Source organism: Oenanthe melanoleuca, chromosome 25 (assembly GCF_029582105.1).
Source record: "Oenanthe melanoleuca isolate GR-GAL-2019-014 chromosome 25, OMel1.0, whole genome shotgun sequence".
NCBI classification, from domain to species: Eukaryota; Metazoa; Chordata; class Aves; order Passeriformes; family Muscicapidae; genus Oenanthe; species Oenanthe melanoleuca.
In genome coordinates, this window is record NC_079358.1 from 5,687,239 (window position 1) to 5,709,844 (window position 22,606).

General features: G+C 40.3%; 1 protein-coding gene across 1 annotated transcript in view; it reads left to right on the forward strand.

Moving 5' to 3' along the window:
* The first annotated feature begins 663 nt into the window (after positions 1-663).
* Positions 664-22,606, forward strand: part of ZC3H4 (zinc finger CCCH-type containing 4) — a 46,391-nt gene continuing 24,448 nt past the window's right edge. The window contains 5 exon segments of the mRNA XM_056510848.1: positions 664-991; positions 14,485-14,704; positions 18,897-19,004; positions 20,888-20,934; positions 20,967-21,151. Of these exon segments, the coding sequence (XP_056366823.1) occupies positions 840-991; positions 14,485-14,704; positions 18,897-19,004; positions 20,888-20,934; positions 20,967-21,151 (712 nt within the window). The 5' untranslated portion in view covers positions 664-839.

The window sequence follows — 22,606 nt, forward strand, 5'->3', positions numbered from 1 at the left end:
AGCTGTGGGGAAACTTCTCGGAAATCCCATGTTTTCCACATCCCAAAAAAACGAGGCGGCCAAACCGGTGCAAAAATCTCGTCAATAATTAGAAAAAATCCCGTCAATAATTAAAAAGTCAGGAGTTTTGTAGTTGTTTTCTCCTAGTTTTATAAAATCTGCGCTGGTTTTTAATAAAGAAGATGTCTGACTCCCTTCCCGCTCCTCCCAGCTTCCATAGATTTTCATATAAATTCAGGAAATTCGTCACATTTTGGGGGGTTTGAGCGACATTTGGATGTGGAGAAACATCCCGTGACCCGTGGAAATTCCCTGTCCTGAGCTGAACTCCAGGTGGGAAGAGGATTTTTGGGAACTATCGAGTTTTAATCATCAACCGGCCCCGTGGGTTTGGGACGGGTTTTGGGCAGGGAAAGAGGAACCCGTGAGGGGAAAAATCTCCAAATCTTCTTATAAGATTTTAGTCCGCTAAATTTTTGCTTTAAAATTCCTCTTGCGAAAATCTTGTCAAGCAGAGACTTCCGGAAACATTCGGAAAACTTCGGCAGAATCCGGAGAGCTTTGGAGGCGCTCGGAAACGCTCGGCACCAACCGGAAAAAAACCGACGAGCTCTTCGTGCGTCACCGCTACCGTTCGGAGCCACCCGAAGCGGCGGCGCTCGGGTGTTTCCGGCGCTGTTCGGCTGTTTCCGGCGGCCGCCGGGGCGCTGCCTCAGGGCGGGCGCCATTTTGTGTGTCCGCCCGCGGAGCGCGGGGCGCGGGCGGAGGAGCCGCCGGGCCGAGCCCCCCGCGCCGTTCAGTGACTGTACCCCACGTTCTCCACCCCTTGCCCGTTGCCCATGGCCGTGGAGAGCCCGAGTGTCCCCCCCGCCGCCGCCGCTTCCCCCCCCAGCCCGCACTGCACTCCCCCTTCTCCGTCCTGCCATGGCAGCTGCAGCCTCCCCCGGCCGCCGCCGCCGCTCCAAGGCCACCATCACGGCCCGGACGAAAGGTCCAGTAACCGCCTCTCCCGAGCGCCTTCTCTGTGTGGCTGGGGGTCGGTCCGGCGCGCCGGACCAGGTTTGGGGAGGGGGCGGTGGGAGGGAAGGGTGAGGGGAGGGGGGGGGCTCGGGGGGCTCTGAGGAGGAGGAGGAGGGTGAGGAAGGGCCAGAGGGGGATTGGGGGGAGGCCCGGGAGGTTCTGAGGAGGAGGAGGAGGAGGAGGGTGAGGAAGGCCCTATGGCGGGGGGGTGGGGGGGTTGTGAGGAAGGGCCTGAGGGGGGATTTGGGGGGGTGCGGGTTTATGAGGAAAGGGTCTGAGGGGGGTTCTGAGGAGGAAGAGAAGGAAGGAAAGGCCTGACAGGGATTGGAGGAGGAGGAGGAGGGTGAGGAAGGGCCTGAGGGGGATTTAGGGGGGGTCCTGAGAAGGAGGAAGGGCCTGAGGGGGATGTGAGGAGGAGGAAGGAAGTGCCTGAGGGGGATTTGGTTGGGGTGCTGAGGAAGAGGAAGGGCACGAGGGGGATTTGAGGAAGAGGAAGGGCACGAGGGGGATTTGAGGAAGAGGAAGGGCACGAGGGGGATTTGAGGAGGAAAAGGAGGGAGAGGAAGAATCTGAGGGGGATTTAGACGGGTCCTGAGGAGGAGGAAGGGCCTGAGGGGGATTTGAGGAGGAAGAGGAGAGTGAGGAAAAATCTGAGGAGGATTTAGACGGGTCCTGAAGAGGAGGAAGGGCCTGAGGGGGATTTGAGGAGGAGGAAGGATCTGATGGGGGTTTGAGGAGGAAAAAGTTCTGAGGCAGATCCTGAGGAGGAGAAGGAAGAACATGAGGGGCATTTGAGGAGGGTGAGGAAGAATCTGAGGAGGATTTGAAGAACAAGAGGAAGAGGAGGAAGGACCTGAGGGGGATTTGGGCAGGGGGATCCTGAGGAGGAGGAGAAGGAAGGAAGGGCCTGAGGGGCATTTGAGGAGGAAAAGGAGGGCGAGGAAGAATCTGAGGGGGATTTAGACGGGTCCTGAGGAGGAGAAAGGGCCTGAGGGGGATTTGAGGTAGAGGAAGGGCTTGAGGGGGATTTGAGGAGGAAGAAAAAGAAGAAGAAAGATCTGAGGGTGGTCCTGAGGAGGAAGAGAAGGAAGGAAAGGCCTGACAGGGATTGGAGGAGGAGGAGGAGGGTGAGGAAGGGCCTGAGGGGAATTTGAGGAAGAAGAGGAAGAACCTGAGGGGGATTTGAGGAGGAGGAAGGAACAGCTTGAGGGGGATTTGGGTAGGGTTCTGAGGAGGAGGAAGGACCTGAGGGGGATTTGAGAGGAGGTGAAAGAAAGATCTGAGGAGGAGGAGGATGAGGAGGGGCCTGAGGGGGATCCTGAGGAGGATGAGGAAGGATCTGAGGGGAATTTGGGTGGGGTTCTGAGGAAGAGGAAGGGCAGGAAGGGGATTTGAGGAGAGTGAAGAAAAACTTGAAGGGGATTTGAGGAGTGGAAGAGGCTGAGGGGGAATTGAGGAGGAAGAAAGATCTGAGGGGGATTTCAGGAGGAAGAGGAGGGTGAGGAAGGACTTGAGGGGAATTTGAGGAGGAAGAGGAGGGTGAGGAAGAATCTGAGGGGGATTTAGGGGGAGTCCTGAGGAGGAGGGTGAGGAGGAAGGGCCTGAGGGGGATTTGAGGAGGAGGAGGAAGGGCCTGAGGGGGATTTGAGGAGGAGGAGGAAGGATCTGAGGGGGATTTGAGGAAGAGGAGGAAGGACCTGAGGGGGGTTTGAGGAAGAGGAGGAAGGACCTGAGGGGGATTTAGGGGGGTCCTGAGGAGGAGGAAGGATCTGAGGGGGATTTTGAGGAAGAGGAGGAAGAAGAAGAAGAGGGGAGGGGGCTCAGAGGTCCTGAGGAAGAAGAAAGGATTTGGGGATATTTTGGGGGGCTTTTAGGTTATTTTTGGGGGAATTTAGGTCATTTTGGGGGGATTTTAGGTCATTTTTAGGGGGATTTAGGTCATTTTTGGGGGGCTCTTGAGGTGCTGGGGGGTTAACCCCACTTTTGAGGGGTTTAGGTGGTGGTGGGACTTGTTTTATTTATTTTATTTATTTATTTTTAAATTTTATTTATTTTGTTTATTTAGGGGAGTTAATTTCTCTTTAGAGAAACTTAAATTTTAATTTTTGGGGGCATTTAGGTCTTTTAGGAGATTTATTTGGGTGGTTAGGAAAAATTAAAATTCCTTTTTTAGGATATTTATTTTCAGGGGTAAGTTCATATTTAGGGAAAATTAAAACTCATTTTTTTGGGGCATTCAACTTTTTTAGGGGATTTAGTTTTTGAGGAGTTAGTTCTTTCTTAGGGAAAATTAAAATTCAATTTTTTGGGGGTTTAACCCCTTTCTTTTAGGGGATTAATTTTGGGGAGGTCAGTTTCTTTTTAAGAAAAATTAAAATTATTTTTTTACAAGATTTATTTTGAGGGATTAGTTTCTTCTCAGGGAAAATTGAAATTATTTTTGGGAAGATTAATTTCCTTTTTTAAATAATTTATTTTAGGAGTGTTTTACTTTAAAAAAAACTAATATGAGTATTTTTGGAGAAGTTTAATTTCTATTTTATTAAATTTGTTTTAGGGGAGTTGATTCCTCTTTAGGAAAAAAAAAATCAAAATTCCTTTTTCGGAATTTTAAAAATTAAAAATTGGAGAAGTTCATTCCTTTTTAAGGAGTTAGTTAATTTTTAGCAAAAAATTAAAATTCTATTTTTTGGAGGATTTTGCTCTTTTAAGAGATTAATCCTGGGGAGATTAATTCCTCCTTAGGAAAAATTAAAATTTGATTTTTGGGGGGGTTTAACCCCTTTTTTGGGGGGTGGTGCTTAATAAATTCTTTATTTCTTCATTAAAATTTGATTTATTTCCTTAAATTCTCCCCTAAATTGAGACCAAGGTTTAAAATGTTCCAAAATCTCCAAATCTGCCCCCAAAATTCTCTTTTTTTTTTTTTTTTTTAAATTTTTTTTGTGACCTTTCCCCACCAGAACTTGGAGCCATTTTTTGTATTTGCATTTTTTTTTTGTAGTTTCATTTAAATAAAAAATATAAAAAATAAATAAAATATATAAAGAAAAATAAATAAAAAAAGATAAAATCAGGGAATATGGGAAAAAAAAGTAAAATCAGGGAATTTTTTTAGGGGAAAAAAATAAAATCAGGGAACTTTTAGTGGGAAAAAAGGTAAATTCAGGGAATTTTAAGGGGAAAAAAAAGTAAATTCAGGGAATTTTTGGGGTATTTTTAGGAAAAAAAGGTGAAAAAAGGGAATTTTTGGGGTCTTTTTAGGGGGAAAAAAAGATAAAATCAGAGAGTTTGGGGTATTTTTAGGGGAAAAAAGGGAATTTTGGGGTGTTTTTAGGAAAAAATTTATAAATCCAGGGAATTTGGGGGTATTTTTAGGAAAAAAAAGGTGAAAAAGGGAAATTTTGGGGTTTTTTTTTAGGGGAAAATGATAAATTCAGAGAGTTTTGGGGCATTTTTAGGGAAAAAAAAAAGAAATTCTGGGAATTTTGGGGTATTATTAGGGAAAAAAAGGTGGGAAAAGAGAATTTTAGGGAAAAAATGATAAATTCAGGGAGTTTCAGGTATTTTTAGGGGAAAAAAAGGGAATTTTAGGGTAATTTTAGGGGGAAAAATGATAAATTCAGAGAGTTTTGGGTATTTTTAGGGAAAAAAAGAAATTCAGGGAATTTTGGGGTATTTTTAGGGAAAAAAGGTGGAAAAAGAGAATTTTAGGGAAAAAAAAGATAAATTTGGGGAATTTTGGGGTATTTTTAGGGAAAAAAAAAGTGAGAAAAGGGAATTTTTGGGGTTTTTTTAGGGGAAAAATTATAAATTCAGGGAGTTTTGGGGCGTTTTTAGGGAAAAAATTGAATTAAGGGAGGTTTGAGAATATTAATTTAAAAAAGAAAAAAAATCAGGGAATTTTGGGGAGCTGGGATTCATTTCCATGTGGGCTCAAGGTGAGAAATGAGTGAAAAAAAAATTGAAATTTTGTGAATTTTTGGTGTTTTCCCCCCCCCTTTTCCCTCAATTCCCCCCCACAATTCCCAAGTGTAAAAAAAAAAAAAAAAAAAATCCATAAAAATCCTCCCCAAAGTGTCCCAAAAAAAAAAAAAAAAAGTCACAAAAGCACACAAAAAAAAAAAAAAAAAAAGGAGAAATTTCCAGGTGAAAAATGGGAATTTCCACATAAAAAAAAAAAAGTGGAAAACACTAAAAAAAAAAGTGTGAAAATCATAAAAAAAAAGCCAAAAAAAAGGTGGTAAAAAGCACCTCAGTGACCTCACACTGCCCTGCCCCCTCCAGCTGTGCCCAGATGTGCCCCAGATGTTCCCCAGATGTGAATTCTCCCCTTTGCCCACCCCAAAAAAATCAGAATTTTGGGTCAAAAATTGGAATTTTTGGGTCAAAAATCGAAATTTTGGGTCATTTTTTACCCCTCCTCACACATTTTTTTTTTCCTCGTTTTTCCTCTCTCTGTCCAGCAGGTTAATTCATATTTTCAATTTTTTCTACCCTAAAAAAATAAATTAATTAGTTAATTAAGGAGAATTAATTAATTCCATTTTTTTCCTGCTGGTTTTGAGCTTGGTGTGTCCTAAAAATGGGCAAAAATTGGATTTTTTCATGTTTTTAATGAGGATTTTATCCTGTGAGAAAATTAAAAAAAAAAAGTAAAATTGATTTTTTCCTGTTTTTTAAAATAAATTTTATTATCAGAAGAAAATTCCCCACAAAAATTGGAGTTTTCCCCATTTTTTAATGAGGATTTTATGCCCAGGGAAAAAAATTTTAAAAATTAAATTTTTCTCCCATTTTTAAAAGGAAATTTTATCCTCAGTGGAAAATTTTTTTTTTAAATTTTTAGTGGAAATTTTATTCTCTGAGCAAAGTTAAAAAAAATATTTATCTTCTATTTTTTAAAGAACATTTCATTCTCAGGAAAATTCACCCCAAAAATTGAATTTTTCCTGTTTTTTTTTTTAAAAGGAAATTTTGTTATCAGAGGAAAATCTGAAAAAAATTTGGATTTTTCTCCCTTTTTTAATGGGAATTTTATCCTCAGAGAAAAATCTAAAAAAAAAAAAAAAATTTGGATTTTCCTCCAATTTTTAAAAGGAAATTTCATTCCAGGAGGAAATTTTTTTAAAAATTGGATTTTCCTCCCATTTTTAATTGGAATTTTATTCTCAGAGAAAAAATTTAAAATAAAAATTAGGATTTTTTTTTCTCACATTTTTTAAAGAAAATTTCCTCATCAGAGGAAAATTTAAAAAAAAATTGGAATTTTTTCTGGTTTTTAATGGAAATTTCATCCTCAGAGAAGAATTTTTTAAAAAATTGGGTTTTCCTCCCATTTTTTAATAAAAATTTTATCTTAAGAGGAAAATTCTCCCTAAAATTGATTTTTTTTTTTTTTTTAACAGAAATTTTATTATCAGAGAAAAATAAAAAAAAAATTTCTATTTTTAACGGGAATTTTATTCTCAGAAGAAAATAAAAAATAAAAATTGGATTTTTTTCCTAATTTTTAATGGAAATTTCATTTTCAGAGGAAAATTCCCCCAAAAATTAAATTTTTCTTCTTTTTTTTTAAAGAGAAATTTTATTACCAGAGGAAAATTCTCCCCAAAAATTTAATTTTTCTCCCTTTTTTAATTAGAATTTTATCATGAGAGGAAAAATTCCAGCTGTAATTCTCAGACTAATTAATGAATTATTTTAATTTTCCTGAAATTTTCCCTTTCTGCCTCAAATCTCCTTCCAGATCCTGAAAAAACCCAAAAACTTTTGGGATTTGGGGATTTTTTTTCCCCCAAAAAAATCAGAAAATCCCCATTTTTTTAAAGGGAAAATTCCTATTTTTTCCCCCCCAAAAAATCAGAAAATTCAATTTTTTTTTCTATTGAGGAGCTGCAGGAGGATCTAAAATTCACTTTTTTTTCTCATAAAAACCCAGAAAATTCCAATTTTTTTATTCCATGGAGGGTGAGGAACAAGGTCAGGTTTTTTAATTCCTATTTAACCCAAAAACCCCAGAAAATTCCCTTTTTTACCTCAAAACACCTCAGAAAATTCCTATTTATTCTCCCAAAAAATGCCATAAAATTCTCATTTTCCACAGAACAAAATACCATAAAATTCTCATTTTTTTCCCCCCAAAAAACCCCAGAAAATTCTGGTTTTTCCACCAAAAAAACCCAGAAAATTCTCATTTTTTTCTCCCAAAAATCCCCTAAAATTCCCATTTTTTCTCCCAAGAAACTCCATAAAATTCCCATTTTTCCCCCCCAAAAAAACCTCAGAAAATTCTCATTTTTTCCCCCAAAAACCCCCATAAAATTCCCATTTTTCCCCCCCAAAAAAACCTCAGAAAATTCTCATTTATTCCCCCAAAAACCCCCAGAAAATTCTCATTTCTTCCCCCAAAAACCCCAGAAAATTCAATTTTTTTTTTCTTAACAAAGATGGGAAAATTCCCATTTTTCCCTTCTTAACCCATAAAATTCCCATTTTTCCCCCCCAAAAAACCCATAAAATTCCAGTTTTTCCCCCCAAAGAAACCCCAGAAAATCCCTATTTTCCCCTCATAAAATCCCAATTTTTCCCCCCAAAAAACCTCAGAAAATTCCCATTTTATCCCCCAAAAAATCCCAGAAAATTCCCATTTTATCCCAAAAAAATCCCAGAAAATTCCCATTTTTGCCCCAAAAAATCCCAGAAAATTCCCATTTTTGGCCCAAAAAATCTCAGAAAATTCCCATTTTATCCCCCCAAAAAATCCAAGAAAATTCCCATTTTTTGCACCAAAAACATCCCTTAAATTCCCATTTTTGCCCCAAAAAATCCCTTAAAATTCCCATTTTATCCCCAAAAAAATCCCTGAAAATTCCCTTTTTTGCCCCAAAATATCCTTTAAGACTCCCATTTTATCCCCAAAAAAATCCCAGAAAATTTCCATTTTATCCCCAAAAAAATCCCTTAAATTCTCTTTTTATCCCCCAAAAAAATTCCAGAAAATTACCATTTTTACCCCCCAAAAAATCATTTAAAATTCCCATTTTATCCCAAAAAAATCCCTTAAAATTCCCATTTTTTCTCCCAAAAAACTCCATAAAATTCCCATTTTATCCCCAAAAAACCCCAGAAAATTCCCATTTTTGCCCCAAAAAATCCCTTAAATTTCCCATTTTATCCCCCAAAAAATCCCAGAAAATTCGCATTTTTGCCCCAAAAAATCCCTTAAATTTCCCATTTTATCCCCAAACAATCCCTTAAAATTCCCATTTGATTCCCAAAAAAATCCTAGAAAAGTCCCATTTTTGCCCCAAAAAATCCTTTGAAATTCCCATATTTATCCCCAAAAAAAACCCCAGAAAATTCCCATTTTATCCCCAAAAAAATCCCAGAAAATTCCCATTTTATCTCCAAAAAAACCCAGAAAATTCCCATTTTTGCCCAAAAAAATCCCTTAAAATTCCCATTTTATCCCCAAAAAAATCCCAGAAAATTCCCATTTTATCCCCAAAAAATCCCTTAAAATTCCCATTTTATCCCCCAAAAAATTCCCTTAAAATTCCCATTTTATCCCCCCAAAAAATCCCTTAAAATTCCCATTTTATCCCCAAAAATATCCAAGAAAATTCCCATTTTTGCCCCAAAAAAATCCCTTAAAATTCCCATTTTATTCCCAAAAAATCCCTTAAAATTCCCATTTTATCCCCCAAAAAATCCCAGAAAATTCCCATTTTTGCCCCAAAAAATCCTAGAAAATTCCCATTTTATCCCCCCAAAAAATCCCTTAAAATTCCCATTTTATCCCAAAAAAATCCCTCAAAATTCCCATTTTTTCTCCCAAAAAACTCCATAAAATTCCCATTTTTGCCCCAAAAAAAACCCTTAAAATTCCCATTTTATCCCCAAAAAAACCCCAGAAAATTCCCATATTTATCCCCAAAAAAATCCCTTAAAATTCCTATTTTATCTCCGAAAAAATCCCTTAAATTTCCCATTTTATCCCCAAAAAATCCCAGAAAATTCCCATTTTTGGCCCAAAAAATCCCTTAAAATTCCCATTTTATCCCCAAAAAAACCCCAGAAAATTACCATTTTTACCCCCCAAAAAATCCCTTAACATTCCCATTTTTGCCCCAAAAAATCCCACAAAATTCCCATTTTATCCCCAAAAAATCCCAGAAAATTCCCATTTTATTCCCCAAAAAATCTACGAAAATTCCCATTTTATCCCCAAAAAATCCTAGAAAGTTCCCATTTTTGCCCCAAAAAATTCCTTAAAATTTCCCATTTTATCCCCAAAAAATCCCTTAAAATTCTTATTTTATCCCCAAAAATATCCCTGAAAATTCCCTTTTTGGCCCCAAAATATCCTTTAAAACTCCCATTTTATCCCCCAAAAAATCCCTTAAATTCTCTTTTTATCCCCATAAAAAATCCCAGAAAATTACCATTTTTACCCCCCAAAAAATCCCTTAACATTTCCATTTTTGCCCTAAAAAAATCCAAGAAAATTCCCATTTTATCCCCAAAAAAATCCCAGAAAATTCCCTTTTTTGCCACAAAAAATCCCTCAAATTTCCCATTTTATCCCCAAAAAATCCCAGAAAATTCCCATTTTATCCCCAAAAAAATCCCTTAAAATTCCCATTTGATTCCCAAAAAAATCCCATAAAATTCCCATTTTTGCCCCGAAAAATCGCTTAAAATTCTCATTTTATCCCCAAAAAAACCCCAGAAAATTCCTATTTTTATCCCCAAGAAAATCCCTTAAAATTCCCATTTTATCCCCCAAAAAATCCCATAAAATTCCCATTTTTGCCCAAAAAAATCCTTTGAAATTCCCATTTTATCCCCCAAAAAACCCCAGAAAGTTCCCATATTTATCCCCAAAAAATCCCAGAAAATTCCCATTTTATTCCCAAAAAAATCCCAGAAAATTCCCATTTTATTCCCAAAAAAAATCCCAGAAAATTCCCATTTTTGCCTCAAAAAATCCCTTAAAATTCCCATTTTATCCCCAAAAAAAACCCCAGAAAATTCCTATTTTTATCCCCAAGAAAATCCCTTAAAATTCCCATTTTATCCCCCAAAAAATCCCTTAAAATTCCCATTTTATCCCCAAAAAAATCCCTGAAAATTCCCTTTTTTGCCCCAAAATATCCTTTAAGACTCCCATTTTATCCCCAAAAAAATCCCTTAAATTCCCATTTTATCCCCAAAAAATCCCAGAAAATTCCCATTTTTGCCCCAAAAAATCCCTCAAATTTCCCATTTTATTCCCAAAAAATCCCAGAAAATTCCCATTTTATCCCCAAAAAAATCCAAGAAAATTCCCATTTTTATCCCCAAAAAAACCCTTAAAATTCCCATTTTATCCCCAAAAAATCCCTTAAAACTCCCATTTTATCTCCAAAAAAACCCCAGAAAATTCCCATTTTTGCCCAAAAAAATCCCTTAAAATTCCCATTTTATCCCCAAAAAATCCCAGAAAATTCCCATTTTTTCCCCGCAAAAAATCTCAGAAAATTCCCATTTTATCCCCAAAAAATCCCAGAAAATTCCCATTTTTGCCCCAAAAAATCCCCAAAAATTCCCATTTTTTTCCACTGAGGACCTGAAGAATGATCTAAATTCCCATTTTTTAGTTTTTATTTTAATTTCAATTTTTATTTTTTAATCCCAGGGAGGACAGGGAGCTGGAGGAGGAACTAAAATCCCCATTTTCCCCCAAAAAATCCCATAAAAATATATTTTTTTTGTTCCTAAAATCCTCTTAAAATCCCCATTTTTTACCCAAAAAACCTCAAAAAATTCTCATTTTATCCCACAAAAAATGCCATAAAATCCCCATTTTCCCCCCAAAAAATCCCAGAAAATTCCCATTTCTCCCCCAAAAAAAGCCCCATAAAATCCCAATTTTTTCCCCCAAAACCTCCTAAAATCCCATTTTTTTTTTAATTTCTATTTTTTAATTCCCAGGGAGGACAGGGAGCTGCAGGAGGAACTAAAATCCCAATTTTTTTCCTCCAAAATCCCCATTTTTCACCCAAAAATCCCCATTTTTTTGCATAAAGAACCCAGATTGGAATCTAAATTTCCATTTTTAATTTCTATTTTAATTTTTTAATTCCCAGGGATGACGGGGAGCTGCAGGAGCATCTAAAATCCCATTTTACCCCCAAAAAACCTCAGAAAATTCACATTTTTCCCTATAAACCCCCCATAAAATCCCCATTTTCCCTCAAAAAAAAAAAATCCATTAAATCCCCATATTTCCCCCCAAAAACTCTAAAATCTCATTTTTAATTCCAGGGAGAATGGGGAAATTCTGATTTTTTTCCCCCAAAAAATGCCATAAAATCCCAATTTTTTCCCCCAAAAAAACCCCATAAAATTCCAATTTTATCCCTAAAAAAACTACATAAAATCCTCATTTTTTACCCAAAAATCCTCATTTTTTTTGCATTAAGAACCCAGATTAGGATCTAAAATCCCATTTTTAATTTCTATTTTATTTTTAATTCCCAGGGGGGATGGGGAGCTGGAGGAGGAACTAAAATCCCAATTTTCCCCAAAAAAATCCCATCAAAATATAATTTTTTTCTCCCTAAAAACCCCATAAAATCCCCATTTTTTACCCAAAAATCCCCATTTTTTTTCCGTAAACAACCCAGATTAGGATCTAAATTCCCATTTTTAATTTCTATTTTATTTTTAATTTTATTTTTAATTCCCAGGGAGGACGGGGAGCTGGAGGACAATCTAAAATCCCCATTTCTCCCTCCTAAAAACCTGTAAAATTCCCATTTTTCCACCAAAAAAAACCCCAAAAATTCCCATTTTTTCCCACTAACGACCTGAAAAATGATCTAAAATCCCATTATTTAATTTCTATTTTATTTTTTAATCCCCAGGGAGGACGGGGAGCTGGAGGAGGAACTAAAATCCCCATTTCTCCCCCTATAAAAAACCCATAAAATTGCCATTTTTTACCCAGAAACCTCCATTTTTCCACCAAAAATCCCTTTTTTTTTTCCATAAATAACCCATATTAGGATCTAAAATCCCATTATTTAATTTCTATTTTATTTTGAATTTCCAGGGAGGACGGGGAGCTGGAGGACGAACTAAAATCCCCATTTCTCCCCCTTAAAAAACCCATAAAATTCCCATTTTTCCACCAAAAATCCCCATTTTTCACCCAAAAATCCCCATTTTTTTTCCATAAACAACCCAAATTAAGATCTAAATTCCCATTATTCAATCTCTATTTTATTTTCCCCCCCAGGGAGGACAGGGAGCTGCAGGAGAGCGAGCTGGAGGACGAACTAAAATCCCAATTTCACCCTCCTATAAACTCCACAAAATTCTCATTTTTCACCCAAAAATCCCCATTTTTTTTCCATAAACAACCCAGATTAGGATCTAAAATCCCATTATTTAATTTCTATTTTATTTTCAATTCCCAAGGATGATGGGGAGCTGGAGGAGGAACTATAATCCCCATTTCTCCCCCCTATAAACCCCAAAAAAAACCCATTTTTTACCCAAAAATCCCCATTTTTTTTTCCATAAACAACCCAAATTAAGATCTAAAATTCCCATTATTCAATCTCTATTTTATTTTCCCCCCCAGGGAGGACGGGGAGCTGGAGGAGGACGAGCTGGGTCAGGATTTTTAATCCTCATTTTTCCCTTCAAAAACCCCCAAAAATTCCCATTTTTCACCCAAAAATCCCCATTTTTTTTCCAAAAATAACCCATATTAAGATCTAAATTCCCATTATTTAATTTCTATTTTATTTTTCAATCCCCGGGGAGGACGGGGAGCTGGAGGAGGGCGAGCTGGAGGACGAACTAAAATCCCAATTTCACCCTCTTATAAACTCCACAAAATTCTCATTTTTTACCCAAAAATCCTCATTTTTTTTCCATAAACAACCCAAATTAAGATCTAAATTCCCATTATTTAATTTCTATTTTATTTTGAATTCCCAGGGAGGACGGGGAGCTGGAGGACGAACTAAAATCCCAATTTCACCCTCCTATAAACTCCACAAAATTCTCATTTTTCACCCAAAAATCCCCATTTTTTTTCCATAAACAACCCAGATTAAGATCTAAATTCCCATTATTTAATTTCTATTTTTATTTTTTAATCCCCAGGGAGGACGGGGAGCTGGAGGAGGGCGAGCTGGGGACGAACTAAAATCCCCATTTCTCCCCCTATAAAACCCATAAAATCCCCATTTTTTACCCAAAAATCCCCATTTTTTTTTCCATAAACAACCCAAATTAAGATCTAAAAATCCCATTATTTAATTTCTATTTTATTTTTTAATTCCCAGGGAGGACGGGGAGCTGGAGGAGGGCGAGCTGGAGGATGAACTAAAATCCCAATTTTTTCCTCCAAAATCCCCATTTTTTACCCAAAAATCCCCATTTTTCACCCAAAAATCCCCATTTTTTTTCCATAAACAACCCAGATTAAGATCTAAAAATCCCATTATTTAATCTCTATTTTATTTTCCCCCCCAGGGAGGACGGGGAGCTGGAGGAGGGCGAGCTGGAGGACGAACTAAAATCCCCATTTCTCCCCCTATAAAAAACCCATAAAATCCCCATTTTTTACCCAAAAACCTCAATTTTTCCACCAAAAATCCCCATTTTTTTTGCATAAAGAACCGAGATTAAGATCTAAATTCCCATTTTTAATTTCTATTTTATTTTTCAATCCCCAGGGAGGACGGGGAGCTGAAGGACGAAATAAATCCCAATTTCTCCCCCCTATAAACCCCAAAAAAAAAAACATTTTTTACCCAAAAATCCCCATTTTTTTTGCATAAACAACCGAGATTAAGATCTAAATTCCCATTTTTAATTTCTATTTTATTTTGAATTCCCAGGGAGGACGGGGAGCTGGAGGATGAACTAAAATCCCCATTTCTCCCCCTTAAAAAACCCATAAAATTCCCATTTTTCCACCAAAAATCCCCATTTTTCACCCAAAAATCCCCATTTTTTTTGCATAAACAACCCAAATTAAAATCTAAATTCCCATTATTTAATTTCTATTTTATTTTCCCCCCCAGGGAGGACGGGGAGCTGGAGGAGGGCGAGCTGGAGGACGAACTAAAATCCCAATTTTTTCCTCCAAAATCCCCATTTTTTTACCCAAAAACCTCCATTTTTCACCCAAAAATCCCCATTTTTTTTCCATGAACAACCCAAATTAAGATCTAAATTCCCATTATTTAATTTCTATTTTTATTTTCAATTCCCAGGGAGGACGGGGAGCTGCAGGAGGGCGAGCTGGGTCAGGATTTTTAATCCTCATTTTTCCCTTCAAAAACCCCCAAAAATTCTCATTTTTCACCCAAAAATCCCCATTTTTTTTTCCATAAACAACCCATATTAGGATCTAAATTCCCATTATTTAATTTCTATTTTATTTTTAATTCCCAGGGAGGACGGGGAGCTGGAGGAGGGCGAGCTGGAGGACGACGGCGCGGACGAGGCCCCGGCGCGCTCGCGGCACTCGCGCTCCCGGCGCTCGCAGTCGCAGCCGCGGCGCGAGCGGCACCACAGCGGCTCCGAGGAGGAGAAGCACCGGCGCCTCAAGAGGAAGCGCCGCAAGGACAAGGACAAGAGGAGGGCCAAGAAAAAGAGGAAATCCAAGCACAAGGTGGGGAAAAAATTTGGGGTTTTGGCATTTTTTTCCCGGCGAAAATCGGGAAAAATTTGGGTTTTTAGCGATTTTTTTCCCGGCGAAAATCGGAAAAAATTTGGCCAAAATTCTGAATTTTTTTAATGTGTGAGTTTGTAGAGGAGTTTCTCTCAAATTCTGAGGAAAATCAGATTTTTAATCTCCCTGGAATTTGGGCATTTTTTGGGTAAAAATTTGGGTTTTTAGCATTTTTTTCCCAGCGAAATTCAGTGAAATTTGGCCAAAATTCTGATTTTTTTTGTGTTTTAACGCGGGAATTTGCTTAAAAATACTCCTCAAGTTCTGAGGAAAATCAGATTTTTTATCCTCCCTGGAATTTGGGATTTTTGGGGAAAAATTTGGGTTTTTAGCATTTTTTCCCAGCGAAAACCGGTGAAATTTGGCCAAAATTCTGATTTTTTTGGGGTTTTAACGCGAGAATTTGTGGAGGAGTTTCTCTCGAATTCTGGGAAAATTCCATTTTTTTGTCCTCCCTGGAATTTGGGATTTTTTGGGTAAAATTTGGGTTTTTAGTGATTTTTTTTCCCGGTGAAAATCGGTGAAATTTGGCCAAAATTCTGATTTTTTTTGTGTTTTAATGCGAGAATTTGCTTTAAAATTCCCTTCAAATTTCAGGAAAAATCCATTCTTAGAAGTTTAGTCCCAAAATTCCATCAAAGTTTCTATCAAATTGCAGGAAAAATCTGGTTTTAGCATCTTAATCCCAAAATTCCTGGGAATTTTTTTGGGGGGAGGAAATTTTTTGGGAGGGGAAATCCCAGCGGCGCCTCAAGAGGAAGCGCCGCAAGGACAAGGACAAGAGGAGGGCCAAGAAAAAGAGGAAATCCAAGCACAAGGTGGGGAAAAAATTTGGGTTTTTGGCATTTTTTTCCCGGCGAAAATCGGGAAAAATTTGGGTTTTTAGCGATTTTTTTCCCGGCGAAAATCGGAAAAAATTTGGCCAAAATTCTGGAATTTTTTGTATTTTAATGTGTGAGTTTGTAGAGGAGTTTCTCTCAAATTCTGAGGAAAATCAGATTTTTAACCTCCCTGGAATTTGGGCATTTTTTGGGTAAAAATTTGGTTTTTTAGCATTTTTTTCCCAGCGAAAATCGGTGAAATTTGGCCAAAATTCTGATTTTTTTTGTGTTTTAACGCAAGAGTTTGTGGAGGAGTTTCTCTTAAATTCTGGGAAAATTCAACCTTTTTTGTCCTCCCTGGAATTTGGGATTTTTGGGGAAAAATTTGGGTTTTTAGCGGTTTTTTCCAAGTGAAAATCGGGAAAAATTTGGGTTTTTAGCGATTTTTTTCCCGGCGAAAATCGGAAAAAATTTGGCCAAAATTCTGAATTTTTTTAATGTGTGAGTTTGTAGAGGAGTTTCTCTCAAATTCTGAGGAAAATCAGATTTTTAACCTCCCTGGAATTTGGGCATTTTTTGGGTAAAAATTTGGGTTTTTAGCATTTTTTTCCCAGCGAAATTCGGTGAAATTTGGCCAAAATTCTGATTTTTTTTGTGTTTTAACATGTGAGTTTGTGGAGGAGTTTCTCTCAAATTCTGGGAAAATTCCATTTTTTTATCCTCCCTGGAATTTGGGATTTTTTTGGGGTAAAATTTGGGTTTTTAGCATTTTTTTCCTGGCAAAAATCAGTGAAATTTGGCCAAAATTCTGATTTTTTTCGCGTTTTAACGCGAGAATTTGCTTTAAAATTCCCTTCAAGTTTCAGGAAAAATCCATTCTTAGAAGTTTAGTCCCAAAATTCCATCAAAGTTTTTATCAAATTCCAGGAAAAATCTGGTTTTAGCATCTTAATCCCAAAATTCCTGGGAATTTTTGGGGGGGGGGGGGGAAATTTTTTGGGAGGGGAAATCCCAGCGGCGCCTCAAGAGGAAGCGCCGCAAGGACAAGGACAAGAGGAGGGCCAAGAAAAAGAGGAAATCCAAGCACAAGGTGGGGAAAAAATTTGGGGTTTTGGCATTTTTTTCCCGGCGAAAATCGGAAAAAATTTGGCCAAAATTCTGAAATTTTTTGTATTTTAATGTGTGAGTTTGTAGAGGAGTTTCTATCAAATTCTGAGGAAAATCAGATTTTTATCCTCCCTGAAATTTGGGATTTTTGGGGAAAAATTTGGGTTTTTAGCATTTTTTTCCCGGCAAAAATCGGTGAAATTTGGCCAAAATTCTGATTTTTTTTGTGTTTTAACGCAAGAGCTTGTGGAGGAGTTTCTCTTAAATTCTGGGAAAATTCAACTTTTTTTATCCTCCCTGGAATTTGGGATTTTTGGGAAAAAATTTGGGTTTTTAGCATTTTTTTTCCCGGCGAAAATCGGTGAAATTTGGCCAAAATTCTGAATTTTTTTCTGTTTTAACGCGAGAATTTGTGGAGGAGTTTCTCTCAAGTTCTGGGAAAATTCCATTTTTTTGTCCTCCCTGGAATTTGGGATTTTTGGGGTAAAATTTGGGTTTTTAGCGGTTTTTCCCGGCGAAAATCGGGAAAAATTTGGGTTTTTAGTGATTTTTTTCCCGGCGAAAATCGGAAAAAATTTGGCCAAAATTCTGAAATTTTTTGTATTTTAATGTGTGAGTTTGTAGAGGAGTTTCTCTCAAATTCTGAGGAATATCAGATTTTTAACCTCCCTGGAATTTGGGCATTTTTTGGGTAAAAATTTGGGTTTTTAGCATTTTTTTCCCAGCAAAATTCAGTGAAATTTGGCCAAAATTCTGATTTTTTTTGTGTTTTAACGCGGGAATTTGCTTAAAAATACTCCTCAAGTTCTGAGGAAAATCAGATTTTTTATCCTCCCTGGAATTTGGGATTTTTGGGTAAAATTTGGGGTTTTACCATTTTTTTCCCAGCGAAATTTGGTGAAATTTGGCCAAAATTCTGATTTTTTTTGTGTTTTAACATGTGAGTTTGTGGAGGAGTTTCTCTCAAATTCTGGGAAAATTCCATTTTTTTACCCTCCCTGGAATTTGGGATTTTTTTGGGGTAAAATTTGGGTTTTTAGTGATTTTTTTTCCCAGTGAAAATCGGTGAAATTTGGCCAAAATTCTGATTTTTTTCGTGTTTTAACGCGAGAATTTGCTTTAAAATTCCCTTCAAGTTTCAGGAAAAATCCATTCTTAGAAGTTTAGTCCCAAAATTCCATCAAAGTTTCTATCAAATTCCAGGAAAAATCTGGTTTTAGCATCTTATTCCCAAAATTCCATAAAAATTTCCATCAAATTCCGCAGAAAATCCAATTTTTTTAATGTCCTAATCCCCTGAATTTCTGTAAAAATTTCCCTCAAATCCCAAGAAAAATAATTTTTCTAGAAACTTAATTCCAAAATTCCATGAAAACTTCCATCAGATTTCAAGGAAAATCCATTTTGGAATTCCTTTCTTGGAATTTGGGAATTCTGGGGGAAAATCCCAGTTTTTAGTGGGCCAAAATTCTGAATTTTTTTGTGATTTAATGCATGAATTTGCTTTAAAATTTTCATTCAGTTAATTTTTTCCGGAGTTTTTCCAGGAAAATTTAGGAATTCCAGGGATCAGATGGGAATTCTGGGACAGGGACTGGAATTCCAACTGTTGGGATGGGAATTCCAGCTGTTGTGACAGGAGTTCCAGCTGTTGAGAGGGGCTCTGTGGTGACTTTTCCCGGGATTTTCCAGGAAAATTTGGGAATTCCAGGGATCAGATGGGAATTCTGGGACAGGGACAGCTGTTGTGACAGGAGTTCCAGCTGTTGTGACAGGAATTCCAGCTGTTGGGACAGGAATTCCAGCTGTTGGGACAGGAGTTCCAGCTGTTGGGATGGGAGTTCCAGCTGTTGGGACGGGAGTTCCAGCTGTTGGGATGGGAATTCCAGCTGTTGGGACAGGAGTTCCAGCTGTTGTGACAGGAATTCCAGCTGTTGGGACAGGAATTCCAGCTGTTGTGACAGGAATTCCAGCTGTTGGGACGGGAGTTCCAGCTGTTTTGACAGGAATTCCAGCTGTTGGAATGGGAATTCCAGCTGTTGTGACGGGAGTTCCAGCTGTTGTGACGGGAGTTCCAGCTGTTGGGACAGGAGTTCCAGCTGTTGTGACAGGAATTCCAGCTGTTAGGACGAGAATTCCAGCTGTTGTGACAGGAATTCCGGCTGTTGGGAGGGCTCCGGGTGACTGTTCCCGGGGTTTTTCAGCGCCACGCCTCGTCCAGCGAGGAACCGTCGGATCTCAGCGACGACTCCGAGTTCAGCGCGGGAGAGAAAGGACACAGGAAATACCGGGAGTACAGCCCGGGATACGGGGTGAGTGACACTGGGGATACTGGGAGAACTGGGAGTACAGCCCGGGATACGGGGTGAGTGTTACTGGGGATACTGGGAGAACTGGGAGTACAGCCCGGGATACGGGGTGAGTGATACTGGGAGTACTGGGAGAACTGGGAGTACAGCCCGGGATACGGGGTGAGTGATACTGGGAGTACTGGGAGAACTGGGAGTACAGCCCGGGATACGGGGTGAGTCTTACTGGGGATACTGGGAGTACTGGGAATGGGATACTGGGAGAGTGATACTGGGAGTACTGGGAATGGGATACTGGGAGAGTGATACTGGGAGTACTGGGAATGGGATACCGGGAGTACAGCCCGGGATACGGGGTGAGTGTTACTGGGGATACTGGGAGTACTGGGAATGGGATACTGGGAGAGTGATACTGGGAGTACTGGGAATGGGATACTGGGAGTACAGCCCGGGATACGGGGTGAGTGATACTGGGAGAACTGGGAGTACTGGGAGTACAGCCCGGGATACGGGGTGAGTCTTACTGGGGATACTGGGAGAACTGGGAATGGGATACTGGGTGAGTTATACTGGGAGTACTGGGAATGGGATACTGGGAGTACAGCCCGGGATACGGGGTGAGTGTTACTGGGGATACTGGGAGAACTGGGAATGGGATACTGGGAGTACAGCCCGGGATACGGGGTGAGTGACACTGGGAGTACTGGGAATACTGGGAGTACAGCCCGGGATACGGGGTGAGTCATACTGGGAGTACTGGGAGAACTGGGAATGGGATACTGGGAGTACAGCCCGGGATACGGGGTGAGTGATACTGGGAGTACTGGGAATACTGGGAGTACAGCCCGGGATACGGGGTGAGTCATACTGGGAGTACTGGGAGAACTGGGAATGGGATACTGGGTGAGTGACACTGGGAGTACTGGGAATGGGATACTGGGAGTACAGCCCGGGATATGGGGTGAGTGATACTGGGAGTACTGGGAGAACTGGGAATGGGATACTGGGTGAGTGACACTGGGAGTACTGGGAATGGGATACTGGGAGTACAGCCCGGGATATGGGGTGAGTGACACTGGGAGAACTGGGAGAACTGGGAATGGGATACTGGGTGAGTGTTACTGGGAGTACTGGGAGAACTGGGAATGGGATACGGGGTGAGTGTTACTGGGAGTACTGGGAGTACTGGGAATGGGATACTGGGAGTACAGCCCGGGATACGGGGTGAGTGATACTGGGAGTACTGGGAGTACTGGGGGATACTGGGAGTACTGGGAATGGGATACGGGGTGAGTTATACTGGGAGTACTGGGAGTACTGGGAGTACTGGGAGTACTGGGAGAACTGGGAATGGGATACGGGGTGAGTTACACTGGGAGTACTGGGAGTACTGGGAGTACTGGGAATGGGATATGGGGTGAGTTATACTGGGAGTACTGGGAGTACTGGGAGTACTGGGAGAACTGGGAATGGGATACGGGGTGAGTTACACTGGGAGTACAGCCCGGGATACGGGGTGAGTCTTACTGGGGATACTGGGAATACTGGGAATGGGATAGGGGGTGAGTTACACTGGGAGTACAGCCTGGGATACGGGGTGAGTCTTACTGGGAGTACTGGGAGAACTGGGAATGGGATACTGGGAGTACAGCCTGGGATATGGGGTGAGTCTTACTGGGAGTACTGGGAGTACTGGGAATGGTATAGTGGGTAAGTTATACTGGGAGTACTGGGAGTGGGATAGGGGGTGAGTTATACTGGGAGTACAGCCCGGGCTATGGGGTGAGTCATACTGGGGATACTGGGAATACTGGGAATGGGATACTGGGAATACATCCCAGCATATCCAGTGAGTTATACTGGGAATACTGGCAATACATTCCCAGTACTCCCAGTACTCCCAGTACTCCCAGTTCCATTCTAACCCCTCCCCCTCCCTTCCCAGTCCCACCAGTACTCCCAGTTACGCAAGCCCCACCCCAAGGCGGAGCCCAAACCCTTCGGCGGCTCCTTCGAGGATTTCGGCCCCGGCGACTTCGGGCCCTTCGAGAACGAGGAGGAGGAGGAGGAGAGCGCCAAGGACTACGACGACTTCGCCAAGGAGCTCAGCCACTACCGGCGCTGCAAGGACGGGAGCCACCGGGCCAGGGGTACTGGGCAAACTGGGCAAACTGGGCAAACTGGGAAATCCCAAAAATCCAAAAAAATCCCAAAAAATCCCCCCCAAAATCCCCCCCAAAAACTCAAAAAAAACCCCAAACGCGGTGCATTTCTCAGCCGCTACCGGTGCTGCAAGGACGGGAGCCACCGGGCCAGGGGTACTGGGCAAACTGGGCAAACTGGGCAAACTGGGAAATGCCAAAAATCCCAAAAAACCCCTCCCAAAAACCAAAAAAATCCCACTAAAATAACCCAAAAATGTCCCAAACGTGGCGCGTTTTTCAGCCACTACCGGCGCTGCAAGGACGGGAGCCACCGGGCCAGGGATACTGGGCAAACTGGGCAAACTGGGCAAACTGGGAAATCCCAAAAATCCAAAAAAATCCCAAAAAATTCACCCCAAAAACCAAAAAAATCCCGATAAAATAACCAAAAAAAACCCCCAAACGCGGCGCGTTTCTCAGCCACTACCGGCGCTGCAAGGACGGGAGCCACCGGGCCAGGGGTACTGGGCAAACTGGGCAAACTGGGCAAACTGGGAAATGCCAAAAATCCCAAAAAACCCCTCCCAAAAACCAAAAAAATCCCGATAAAATAACCAAAAAAAAACCCCAAACGCGGCGCGTTTCTCAGCCGCTACCGGCGCTGCAAGGACGGGAGCCACCGGGCCAGGGGTACTGGGCAAACTGGGCAAACTGGGAAATCCCAAAAATCCCAAAAAATCCCACCCAAAAACCAAAAAAATCCCGACAAAACCATAAAAAATACCCCAAACATGATGTAGTTTTAACCCAATATTGGCACTGTAAGGACGGGAACCACCGGGCCAGGGGTACTGGGCAAACTGGGCAAACTGGGCAAACTGGGAAATCCCAACAATCCCAAAAGATCCCCGCCAAAAACCAAAAAAATCCCAATAAAATAACCAAAAAATGCCCCATATTTCCTGGATTTTACTCCAGTTTTATCTCATTTTATATCCTGGTTTTTTCCCCATTTTCCCCATTTTTACCCCATTTTTATTCCCATTTTTATTCCCATTTTTATTCCCATTTTTACCCCATTTTTATTCCCATTTTTACCCCATTTTTACCCCATTTTTATCCCATTTCTCCCTGCAGGTCTTGGCTGTGCCCGCGGGTTCTGGGGCCGGGACTGTTCCCAGTGTCCCATTCCCATTTTTAATCCCATTTTAAATCCCGTTTTTCCCATTTTAAATCCCATTTTTTGTATTTTTTACCCCATTTTTCTGTCAGGTCGAGGCCGTGCCCGCGGGTTCCGGGGCCGGGGCCGCGGCTGCTCCCGGGGCCGGGGCTGTTCCCAGTGTCCCATTCCCATTTTAAATCCCCATTTTAAATCCCCATTTTAAATCCCATTTTTTGTGGTTTTTATCCCATTTTTTCCCATTTTTATTGCTGTTTCTCTCCCAGGTCGAGGCCGTGCCC